Source organism: Diospyros lotus, chromosome 13 (assembly GCF_014633365.1).
Source record: "Diospyros lotus cultivar Yz01 chromosome 13, ASM1463336v1, whole genome shotgun sequence".
Lineage (NCBI taxonomy): Eukaryota > Viridiplantae > Streptophyta > Magnoliopsida > Ericales > Ebenaceae > Diospyros > Diospyros lotus.
Window position 1 is genome coordinate 35,313,499 of NC_068350.1, and position 11,901 is coordinate 35,325,399.

An 11,901-nucleotide genomic window follows, 5' to 3' on the forward strand; every position below is an offset into this window, starting at 1 on the left:
CTAGGGCGACGAAGATGAAGAACGGTGATGTAGTCTATCTTCAATGGCCGAGATTCGCTGGTTAAAGGGTTCTATTGTGGCCCGAATAGCTTTTTCTATCTGATCTGATAGTGAGACGGACGACGACGACTGTGGCGGTGGCTGTGGTGTCGGTACATAGTAGGAACCGAGGATTATATGTGCTTCTGACCCCATTCCATAAACACGACCCTTTTTCTTAGTGCCCGCAACCTCCAACCATAAGGATCTATCGTCAATAGCTAGGTGTGAGGGCTGGCCAGCATCACGATCTTCTGAATGGCCAACAGCCAATGACTGTGATGATGCCTCGTGTTGTCGCGTCTGAAAGTTAGCCTGCAAGCATCATGGATACATGTATGAAATACATTATACTATAAAAAGGCCAATTAAGCATAATAAAATAATATAAAGACACAAGTAATGTATACTTACATACGTATCCTTGGATCTCCTATCAACGAATCCGAAATTGTCTTTCCTTCTATGTGTCGCGAGGAACAACTCAGCTTGTGTAGGTGGGTGACCAAATTGTTTTGACTACAAAGAAAAAAGAAAGTGTTAATGCAAAAATTATTATTTCTTAAAAATTCATAAAATAAAATATAATATTAAACATTAAATATTACCAATCTCTTTTTATGCTCAGACATGGGTACAGAACCACATGTATGCATACTACCTCCTACGTCTGAAGCCCTGTTTTTCTTTCATTTTTCAGACTTATCCTTGAATTCTACAAAATTCCAATATTCATTTAGGGCTTCAAATACAGAAAGCGACATCCATGAGGGTTTTTTATTCAAATCCTTTCTGACGCGAAATAAAATATCAATCATACGATCGGAAGCCGTCTTTTCAAAATTAGCCCTGATTTGATGTTCCAAAGCACTATCCCAAGACCAATTTTTCTGTAATGTTAAGACAAAATAAAAGTTTAAAAAAATCAATTATATATCAAAATGCAAGGGTTTTTCATAGCAAGCATCTATAACTCATATAATACACATGGTAAAAAAATATTATTGTCTGCACTTGTGGGACATTTATCTTCAAACTTATGAATTATTTTCTTAATGTGGTTATAAAAAAATATATTTAAAATTATGTATAATTTGATGAGTAATCAAGATCATGTTCGATATATACTACATAGACATTAATTTATAGGGAAATGTACAGTCTCATTATGTTTGTTTGATATATATATTATTAATCTTAATTTAAAATATTATTACAAAATTCAAAGTAAATACTAAAAACATATGCATGTAGTTTAAAAATAGAATCATATGCATGTAATTTAAAAATAGAAACATATGTATATGTGAAGTGCTACTAAACTATAGTGGACGAAAAAAAAAAAAAAACTAGTATTTCATATTTTTAAGCAAATGATTAATTAATTATGCCAAAACTCAAAGTTATTGAGTGAAATGACAAATATTAATTAATATATGCTAAATAAATACTTAAGTAGAATTTAAAAAAATTATCATTAACTACTAAATCTATGTTAGAAATAGTTTTAAGTTTAAATATTATTAACAATAAATTATTTATTTTATATGTAAAATATATACAAATTAATTATCTTTTAAGCAATTACTTTATTTATTGAGTTTTATAATATTAAAATATAAGTTTTTTTTACATTTAATAAATATTACCGATAGTTAACTATTGCATAGTTCATATATTTTTTATTTTTTTATACACATAAATATAAATTAATATTTTGGGTTCATCTTAACTTAATATATTTATATCAATTATTTATTTATTTTTATTTATATTTAATTTTTTTAACTTAATATATTGATAATCTTAATATATATATATATATATTAAATTTGTTATATATTTTGGAGTTTTTTAGTTTTGTAGTTTTTTTTATTTTGTCACTTAACATATTTTTTATATATTTTTAATTAGAGACGGATTTAGAGAGGGGAAAATATCCATCTCTAATTTGAGACGGATTTAGAGTGGGAAAAAAATCCATCTCTAATTTGAGACGGATTAAATCTATCTCAAAATCCGTTTATAATTTAAGACGGATTTAGAAGCGGATACTAATCTGTCTCAAATTAGAAACGGATTTTAATCTATCTCTAAATCCGTTTCTAATTAGAGATAGATTTTTTTTCTTCTCAAAATCTGTCTCAAAATAAGTCTCAAATCCGTCTCAAATTTGAGATGAAAAAAATCCGTCTCAAAAATCCATCTCTAAATTGTTGTTTTCTTGTAGTGTCATGATGGGGGGGGGGGGGGGGCCTTGGCATTTTGTGAGGCGTCTATTGTTGTTAGGCGTCTGTTGTTGTTAAAAATTTGGGAGGTGGGTATGGATTTGTCCGAGGAAGCCCATTCCTCTTTGTCTATATGGGTTAAATTATTTAATATTCCTCTCAAATGATGGATTGAACAAGATATTGCTACTGTAGCAAGTGCACTTGGGCATCCTATACATGTTGATCTCACAACTGAGAACGACGCTAGAGTGCAATTTGCTCGGGTTTGTATTGAGATGGACATCTCTTTGACCTTTCCCAAGTCTGTTACTTTGGATCAGGGCCATGTTGAAGGTTCGGGGAAGCCTAAATATTTGAGGGTCCTAGTGGAGTATCAATGGGTTCCTTCCAGATGTAGTCAGTGTAATGTGTTTGGTCATACCCTTGATTGATGCCCTCTGAATCCCAATATCGATCCTAGGTCAGGGACCAACTAAGGAGCAAGCGATAAAGGAAGGAAAGGATAAGGAGCAGATTCAAGAGAGGGCTAAGCCCAATTGTTCATTGGTCAAGATTGCTGAGTAGGTGAATGCAACTTGTCCCAGTGCTTTGAGAGCTGCTAGTGATCCGATGGCAGCTTCTTTTTGTCCTACGTTAGAGAAAGATATGGAAATCCCAACTCTTGGAGAGTTGCATTGTCAAACGAATATGGGGCTTGTTGCTGAGCAGGATTTGATTGGTGAGCAGTCATCTATGCAGGGCCATGATGCAAAGGGTGATGGTTAAGTTTCTTATCAAAGGACTCGAGCTCTGACTACGTTTTGGTTAAGTCCAAGTCTTACAAGAAGCAAGAGAGAGAAAAACTTAATGCGCTTCTCAAGGCTAATCAGGTTCCTAGTGCGAGTCGGCTTGTGATTACGAATCCGCCTTGAGTCTGATTTAGTTTTTGGTGTTTAGTTCCTTTGTCCTTATGGGCTTTGGTTTTCCTCTTTTGTTGAGGGTATGTTTTTCTCTTTGTTTGATTGGTGCAGGCCTTTCTTGCGGTTGTAGGATTCTCTTTTTTTTGTTAATTTAATTCTTACTTAAAGAAAAAAAATTGTAATGGTCACATCTAGCAAAGGAGTAAATGAAACTGCCAAGAAAAATTAACTAAGTTTTTACAACAATTTTCAATTCCAATTTTGAAAGTTTTATATTTAAATTATAAAAGTCAAATTTTAAAATTGTATGACAAAATATTAATTTTTCTATTTATTATGAATAATAATATTAGCATCCCACAACCTGTTGCAACATCTATATACATGATAAAATGTATTCTTACCTAGGTTGTATGAAAATAGAAATGAAAAATAGATATGATATGAAACATAAACGAAGAAAAGACCTTTTTTTTTTTCAAAAAAAGTATGAAATTCAAACAAATTTTGGAAAAAATTAAAAATTTTGAGTTGGAGACAAAATAACCTCTTTGTGGATGGAAATGTATTTATGATATTTTCTTAATATTACAAAATGATCTCAAAATATTTTTTAAATTGTAAAAATGGCTCAAAAATGTTTTTTTAGCATTTCTCAGTGTTTTTGTACAAAAAGTGTTTCAAAAACGCCAAAACAACACCCGCAAAGCGTTTTCGTGCATCATAGATTCTCACTATATTCAATTCATCATGAAATAAAAAAATAATAATATATACATATATATATATATATTAATACCCAGCCACAACTAAGAAAAATTTCAAAACAATTACTTCACAAGTAACTTAAAACATTCATAAGCATCTTTAACAAATTCAAAATCATATACACTTTCCATCCATAGAATAACAAAACAAAATTAAAAGGCTACCAAACACATGACATGATCACAACAATTTCCGCAAAAGATAATCATGACAGGTCATTTCTATCTTATTTTTAAATTATCATTCCATGTAGATAAAGTTTATCACAAACCTTTTCACCATGTAGGATGAGTGTATCATAAATCCAAGTAGATGAAGTTTATTATCAAACCTTACAATTATGTAGACAGTCTATCACAAAACGCTCTTCATATACATGTTCACCATGAATTCACATATGAGAGAACAAAAAATATTTCTCCTATGGTTCTTCATTTTCCACATCATATCTAAACAAGTAAAATTTCTGAGATCAAATCTCTATCACCAACTCAATATTTAAATAGTTATACATGTGTAGACTGGTTAAGTAGAAAAGGTTGACCATAGTGAGATGGCATGTTAAGAGTAAAAATAATATTATAATAAAAGATAAAAATTAACACTCTATCTAACAATTTAAGCCTTTAGATCAGATGGTGATTAACTTCATATAGAAATCTTGATATTCTCAAAGCTAGACTTGTGCCCAAGGACTTTTATTAAGAAGAAAAAATAAATTTTTTAGAGACCTTTAGCCCTGTCATCAAGTCAATTATTCACATTGTTCTTACACTGATTGTTGGAATTGGACAAGTCAAATGAGATGTAACCTTGATAGTCTTGTGTACATGGAAGTTGGAACAACCTCCTTGCTTTCATGATAATACCAAGTCTAATTATGTTTTTTATCTTCATCAATCTATCTACGGTCTGAAACAAGAGTTTAGTCTATTAAATTCAGTGCTTTCTTTCTCAATTATGAGTTCTTTTGCAGTGTAGCGGACTCTTCTATATTTATGTATAATCATGATAATCATATCATTTTACCTCTCATCTATAATGATGACATTGTCATCACATGTGATAGTCCTCTTGTGATCGAGATCGTGAACTGGGTAAAGAATTTTCCATGAAAGACCTTGGTGATCTTATCATTTTCCTTGTGTTCGAAGTAACTCATACCCCTGATGGTGTATTTCTTTCTCAATGAAAAGTATGCTCAAGATCTCTTCCAATGGGTTATAAAGCGTTAATGTAAACTAATAACCACTCTGATTGCAACAAAGTCTATGTCATCGAAGACTGAGGAACATCCTTCTGTGGAACAAGCCTATTTTTTGAATATCATAGGAACATTGCAATGTCTTACCTTCACCACTAGATCGCTATCATATGCAATGAACTCTGAATGCCAGAGAATGCATTCATCCATAGTATCTAATTTCCAGATTGATAAAATGCATATTAAGACATTCATGGGACATTAAATATTGTTCTTCGCATTCTAGCTAGCTGCGAGTAGTCTTATTCTTTTTGCTTTTTTCTGACATGGATGGGGAATGGTTTCAAGACCACAAATTTTTCAAGTACAGGTTACTGTGTGTTTTTGAGCTCCAACTTGATTTCATGAAGTTTGAGGTAACAACCTATAGTTGCTTGCTCAACCGCTGAAGTAGAATATTTTACTTCTAGTCTTGTATATTTTACGTGATACTAGTCTCTATCATCCCAAGCATTTAATCTTTTGCCACACCAAATTTTTGGTGATATTTATATCATACATTTTGATGTTTAAATAGGTTAAAAATTGTGTTGAGTTGGATGCATAGACGACCTTTCAGAAAACAGAACCTTGAATAGTTTTGAGGAATGTAGTGATGGTTTAAAATTTCGATTTTATATTATATATTTTAGTTTAAAATTAGTGACGCTTTGAAAGAGCCTCAAAAAAAGTAATAATCTTATTTTATTAAAATAACGGCAATTTATACATAACAGTTACCAATTGTGGTAACACAATATTGGATGTTTAATATAACGACAGTTTCAAAATCACTGTTAAAAACTAAAATTTAGAGACTGTTTCAAGCAATGGTTTTCAAACTGCCGCAAAAAATAAAAGAAATATTGTACAAATTTCAATTTTAAATTTTACAGCAGTTGATAACGGCCACTAAAGCTATTAAAATCGCCACAAAATTGCAGTTATTGTGTAGTGTTGCTCTTCACATGTCTTTCATGCTCACACGAAACATATTGAAATCAACTACCATTTTGTTCAAGAAAAGGTTGCCCTTGGATCTCATATTTCATCGTCTCTTCTGTTGCTTTACCTTGCAAAGATTGTCACAAAGTCATCACTATCTCATGATCGTTTCATTCACTTGCATACCAAACTTGGCATCTGGCAACTTCCATAGTCCAGTTTTAGGATTTAATTATTGATTTTTTGTTAAGATTCATTGAGTTAGTTATCCATTATCTTTAGTTATTTGCTTAAAATTAGGACTGTTTGTTACTTTGTAAGACTATATAATAGGCTGTTGTTTTTGCTTTCAATTAATATAGATTGAAAGAAGGCCTACCTACTGTGACCCACTTCCCCTATTTTTTAATTTCCAACAAAATCTTGGTATCAAAGCTATAACCAGGTTTTGGTCCTTTTTTCTACAAGCAGGGGAAAAGAGCAGGTGAGAGAAAAGGTGATTCTAATTTGCATACCAATGGCAGCAAATGGCACAAATGCTCCATCTCAATCCCTTATTCCAATTTTCAAAGGGGTAAATTATCATTTTTGGAGTCTCAAGATGAAAACTCTCTTCAAGTCTCAAGAGATATGGGACTTTGTAGAAAATGGGTTTGAAGATGGGCAACCAGTCGAGCCTTCTCAACAATCGTAGGAGAATTGCAGGTAACCAATCGAGCCCGATCAACAGTTGTGGGAGAATCACAAGAAGGACTCCAAGGCTCTTTTCATGATCCAACAAGCTCTTAATGATGAAATATTTCCTAGAATTGCTGCATCAACTACTTCTCATGAGGCATGGGAGACTTTAAATCAAGAGTATATGGGAAACAAAGTAAAAACACATTTCCTGTAAATAAGTCTTGGAGGGCTTCTACCTGTCTTGAATTAATTTATGCTGATGTTTGTGGTCCAATGTCTGTTGAATCCTTTGGTGGGAGTAGATATTTTTTGTTGTTTATCGATGATTATAGTTGCATGAGTTGGGTTTACTTCTTGAAAAACAAGTTAGAAACTTTTAAGAAATTCAAGGCATTATTAATAGAAAAGTAGAGTGGGAGCAGCATAAAGGCTCTACGTTCAAATAAGGGTGGTGAATTTACCTCTAATGAATTTAGTGTTTTTTGTGAGGAAAATGGTATTCACAGGGATTTGTTAGCACCACGCACACCAGAGCAAAACAAAGTGGTTGAACGAAAAAATAGAATTGTGGTCGAAATGGCCAGAAGCATGATGATAGCAAATGGTGTTCGTATAGAGTTTTGGGCAGAAGGAATAACAGCAATCACTACAAAAAATCAACGTTTTAGCGATGAAAGATTCCGTTGCTAAAACATAAAAATCCGTCGCTAAAACATTTAGCGACGGATTTTGTGACGGGCACCTTTCCGTCGCTAAAAAGGGCGTCGCTGAAATTTGGCGACGGGGTTAGCGACAGGAGTATTTTATCGGCAGAATAAGCGACGGGGTTGAGGGGTCAACCCCGTCGCTAAATTTTTATTTTTTTATTTAATTTTTTCTATTTTTTAGCGACGGGGTTGACCCCGTCGCTAAATTAAATTTTTTTATTTAATTTTTTTTATTTTTTAGTGACGAGTTGACCCTGCTGCTAAATTTTAATTAATTAATTAATTTTTTTTTAGCGACGGAATTGACCCCGTCGCTAAATTCAACCCCAAAATTCAAAATTCAACCCGCGCCAGACCCCAGCCACCCCTCATGTGCGCCACGTGGCAACACTGAAATAATACTCTCAACAATTATCTCATGCTCTCAACAAGATTCGAACCTTCAACCTCTCATGATCAAGTTTCGCATGCGAGCCAGTCAATCTGCAAAACCTTCTTGTTCATTGATGTATATAAAATATATTTATGCTATTCTCTTTCAAATATTTCAAAATTTTATTTATACACCAAAATTTTTCTAACTTATTTAATGATATTAATTTTAATATTTAATGTTAGTAAAGGGAAATGAATATTAATTTTAATTTTATTTCATTATTAATTTAAATAAAACTTTATTAATTATTATATTAGTAGTGAAAAATTATGTTTGATTTTGATTTTAATTTTAATATATTTAAAAAATCATTAGTTTAATTTTTACTAAAATTAATGTTAGTAAAAATTATTGTGATATGTTTAAATGTAAAAATTTTTAATTTTTTATTTAATTTTTTTTATTTTTTAGTGACGGGTTGACCCGTTGCTAAATTTTAATTCTTTATTTAATTTTTTTTTTATTTTTTAGCAACGGGGTAGACGCCGTCGCTAAATTTGAATTCTTTATTTTTATTTTTATTTTTTTTAGCGACGGGTTGGGGTTGACCCGTTGCTAAATTTTAATTTTTTTATTTAATTTTTTTTTTATATTTTAGCAACCAGGTTGAGCCCGTCGCTAAATTAATTTTTTTTTTAATTTTAGCTACGGGAAATACCCTGTCGCTAAATTTAAAATTTTTATTTAATTTTTAGCGACAGGGTTACTCCCGTTGCTAAAAAATAAAAAAAATTAAATAAAAATTTAAAATTTAGAGACGGGGGGTTACTCTCGTCGCTAAAAAATAAAAAAAATTAAATAAAAATTTAAAGTTCAGCCACGGGTCAATCCCGTCGCTAAAAAATAAAAATAAATAAATAAAAAAATTCAAATTCGCTAAAAAGTAAAAAAAATTAAATAAGAAAAATTAAAATTTAGCAACGGAGTCTTCCCTGTTACTAAAAAATAAAAAATTAAAATTTAGCTTCGGGAGTAATTCCGTAGCTAAAAAATAAAAAAAGAAAAAGAAAAATTTAAAATTTAGCGACGGGGTCAACCCCATTGCTAAAAAATAAAAAAATTAAATAAAAAATTCAAATTTGCTAGAAAATAAGAAAAATTAAATAAAAAATTAAAATTTAGCGACGGGGTCATCCCCATCTCTAAAAAATAAAAAATAATAAATAAAAAAAATTAAAATTTAGCGACAAGGTCAACTCGTCGCTAAAAAATAAAAAAATTAAATAAAAAAATAAAATTTAGCGACGGGTTTACTCCTGTTGCTAAAAAATAAAACAAATTTAAATAAAAAAAATTAAAATTTAGCGACGGGATTTCTATCGCAAATTTCGTCGCTAAATTAAAAAAATATTTAAAACAATTAGGGACGAAAATTCAGTCGCTATCCGTCACTAATTAGCGACGAAATAATTCCGTCTCTAAATTCCCTCGCTAAATATGATTTTTCTTGTAGTCAATATTGTATCTTCTCAACATCTCACCTACAAAGGCAGTCATGAACCGAACCCCATATGAAGCTTGGAAAGGTAGGAAACCACGAGTAAGCCACTTTAAAATTTTTGGTTGTATAGCCAATGCGTTGGATTCTTCTCCATCACCCCATAAACTTGAAAAAAAAATTAGAAAAATGTATTTTTGTTGGTTGCAACCCTCAATCCAAAGCATATAGGTTGTATAACCCCATAAGTGGCAAAGTGATTATTAGCAGGGATGTGAAGTTCAATGAGAAAGAAAAGTGGACATGGAGTGGTAGTAACGCAACATCAGTACCTTTAATTCCTGAAGATCTTGAAATTCCTACAGTAGAACCTCTTGATGTATAGGGTGATAGCAACTCAACATCTAGACACTCTACTCCTTCTAATAGCCCATCCACTCCAGCAAGTCCTCACTCACCCTCAAGCTTTTCTTCAGAAACTCCTCCAAAGAAAACCCATTCCTTAAGGAAGGTATATGCTTCTTGTAGTTTTGCTTTGTATGTTTCTGACCCCACCTGTTATGATGAAGCAGCAGAAAGTCAAGTGTGGCAAGATGCAATGCATGAGGAAATTTCAACTGTACAAAAAAAATAAGACTTGGGAGTTGGTTGATCTATCGAAAAGCAAGAATGTTATTGGGCTCAAGTGGGTATATAGAACAAAGTACCATGCTGATGGTACTATACAGAAACACAAAACTCAGTTGGTGGTGAAAGGGTACTCGTAGTAGCAAGGCATTGATTTCTAAGAAACTTTTTCTCCGGGGGCACGCTTTGAAACAATAAGGACTTTTTTGGCCTTGACTACACAATTAAATTGGCCTGTGTATCAATTTGATGTTAAATCTTCCTTTTCAAATGGTGAGTTAAAAGAAGAGGTGTATGTAACTCAACTTGAAGGCTTTTTTAGTAATGATGGTAGCAAGGTTTATAGGCTAAAGAAGGCTTTATAAGACCTAAAGCAAGCCCCGTGACCTTGGTACAGTAAAATCAACTCATATTTCCAGCAAAATGGATTTGAAAGGAGTCCTAATGAGCCAACCCTTTTTATGAAGAAGCAAGGTACCTCTGATATTTTGGTGGTATGTCTTTATGTTGATGATATGATTTATATGGGGGCTTGTGAATCACTTATTGCTGACTTTAAGTATTCTATGATGGATAAGTTTGAGATGTCAGACTTGGGTCTGCTACATTATTTTCTTGGACTTGAGGTGAACCAAAGTGCATATGGAATTTTCATTTCACAAAGAAAATATGCAACTGATTTGCTTAAAAGGTTTAATATGCTGAATTGTAAACTAGCCTTTACTCCAATAAATGTGAATGAGAAGCTTGCTATTGATGATGGTACAGGTATGGCAAATGCAAAATGTTATAGAAGCATGGTTGGTGGGCTGAATTATTATCTCACACAAGACCTGATATAGCATTTTCTGTTAGTGTGGTTTCAAGATTCATACATAACCCAACGAAGCATCATCTTGGTACAGTAAAATGGATCATGCGATATATATGTTGCCAGAACTGTTGATTTTGGAATTTGGTACACAAAAGTATCAGATTTCAAAATATTTGGTTTTACTGATAGTGATTGGGTAGGTTGTTTGGATGATAGAAAGAGCACTTTCGGTTATGTTTTCTCCCTTGGTTCAGGTGCTATTTCATGGAGTTCAAAGAAGCAAGAAATTGTAACCCTGTCATCATCAAAAGCTGAATATGTTGCTGCAACAGCATTAGCTTGTCAAGCAGTTTGGCTAATTAGGTTATTGACTAATCTTCTTGATCAAGAGCAGGCAGCTACAACAGAAATCTTTTGTGACAACAGAGCAACGATTGCAATGATAAAGAATCCAACATTTCATAGCAGGACAAAACACATTGACATTCGATATCATTACATTCATTAATCTGGTTGCAAGCGAAGAAATAGTCTTGAATCATTGTGGCACAAATGAGCAAGTGGAAGATGTTCTCACAAAGTCTCTTCCAAGTGTCAAGCATGATTACTTCAGGTTGCAAATGGGAGTAATAAATTTTGAAGCAAGGGGGAGTGTTGAGTAGTGCTCCAAAAATCGTAGACGTGGTTCAATTTTTTAGTATTTAATTATTGATTTTCTGTTAAGATTCATTGAGTTAGTGATCCATTATCTTTAGTTGTTTGCTTAAAATTAGGACTGTTTGTTACTTTGTAAGCCTATATAATAGATTGTTGTTTTTGCTTTAAATTAATAGAGATTGAAACAAGGCCTGCCTGTTGTGACCCACTTCCCCTATTTTTTAATTTCCAACATAACTCCTTCCTCAAAACAATTTCTCCTATAATGTTAGACAAATCCCTAGATTTTAATAACTCCTCAATGAACTATTTGTTATAGTATATTGGTGGTTAATGAACGAACCAATGCCCCAACCTTAAAAAGAAAAAAAAAGAAAGCCTAGAGAGGTCAGATTATTAGGTTATTCCCACTTAGT

The 11,901-nt window shown here is 32.3% G+C and overlaps 2 protein-coding genes across 2 annotated transcripts; one reads left to right on the forward strand and one right to left on the reverse strand.

The window, feature by feature from the left end:
* On the reverse strand, nucleotides 1-671 carry LOC127788211 (uncharacterized). The gene is made up of 3 exons (XM_052316322.1): nucleotides 648-671; nucleotides 454-558; nucleotides 1-354 (listed from the first exon to the last, which is right to left on the reverse strand). The coding sequence occupies exons 1-3, from the start codon at nucleotides 669-671 to the stop codon at nucleotides 1-3; spliced, it is 483 nt and encodes a 160-aa protein (XP_052172282.1).
* Nucleotides 672-10,538: 9,867 nt separating this feature from the next.
* Nucleotides 10,539-11,336, forward strand: LOC127788212 (uncharacterized). Its single transcript, XM_052316324.1, has 2 exons — nucleotides 10,539-10,782; nucleotides 11,083-11,336. The coding sequence occupies exons 1-2, from the start codon at nucleotides 10,539-10,541 to the stop codon at nucleotides 11,334-11,336; spliced, it is 498 nt and encodes a 165-aa protein (XP_052172284.1).
* Nucleotides 11,337-11,901: the final 565 nt, after the last annotated feature.

Coding starts and splice junctions, on each gene's coding strand:
- LOC127788211 (XM_052316322.1), bottom strand. CDS start 671: ATGTCTGAGCATAAAAAGAGATTG. Junction 559..647: donor CTGAGCATAAAAAGAGATTG/GTAATATTTAAT, acceptor TTTTCTTTGTAG/TCAAAACAATTTGGTCACCC. Junction 355..453: donor GGAGATCCAAGGATACGTAT/GTAAGTATACAT, acceptor TGATGCTTGCAG/GCTAACTTTCAGACGCGACA.
- LOC127788212 (XM_052316324.1), top strand. CDS start 10,539: ATGGGGGCTTGTGAATCACTTATTGCTGACTTTAAGTATTCTATGATG. Junction 10,783..11,082: donor TGCTATTGATGATGGTACAG/GTATGGCAAATG, acceptor CCCTTGGTTCAG/GTGCTATTTCATGGAGTTCA.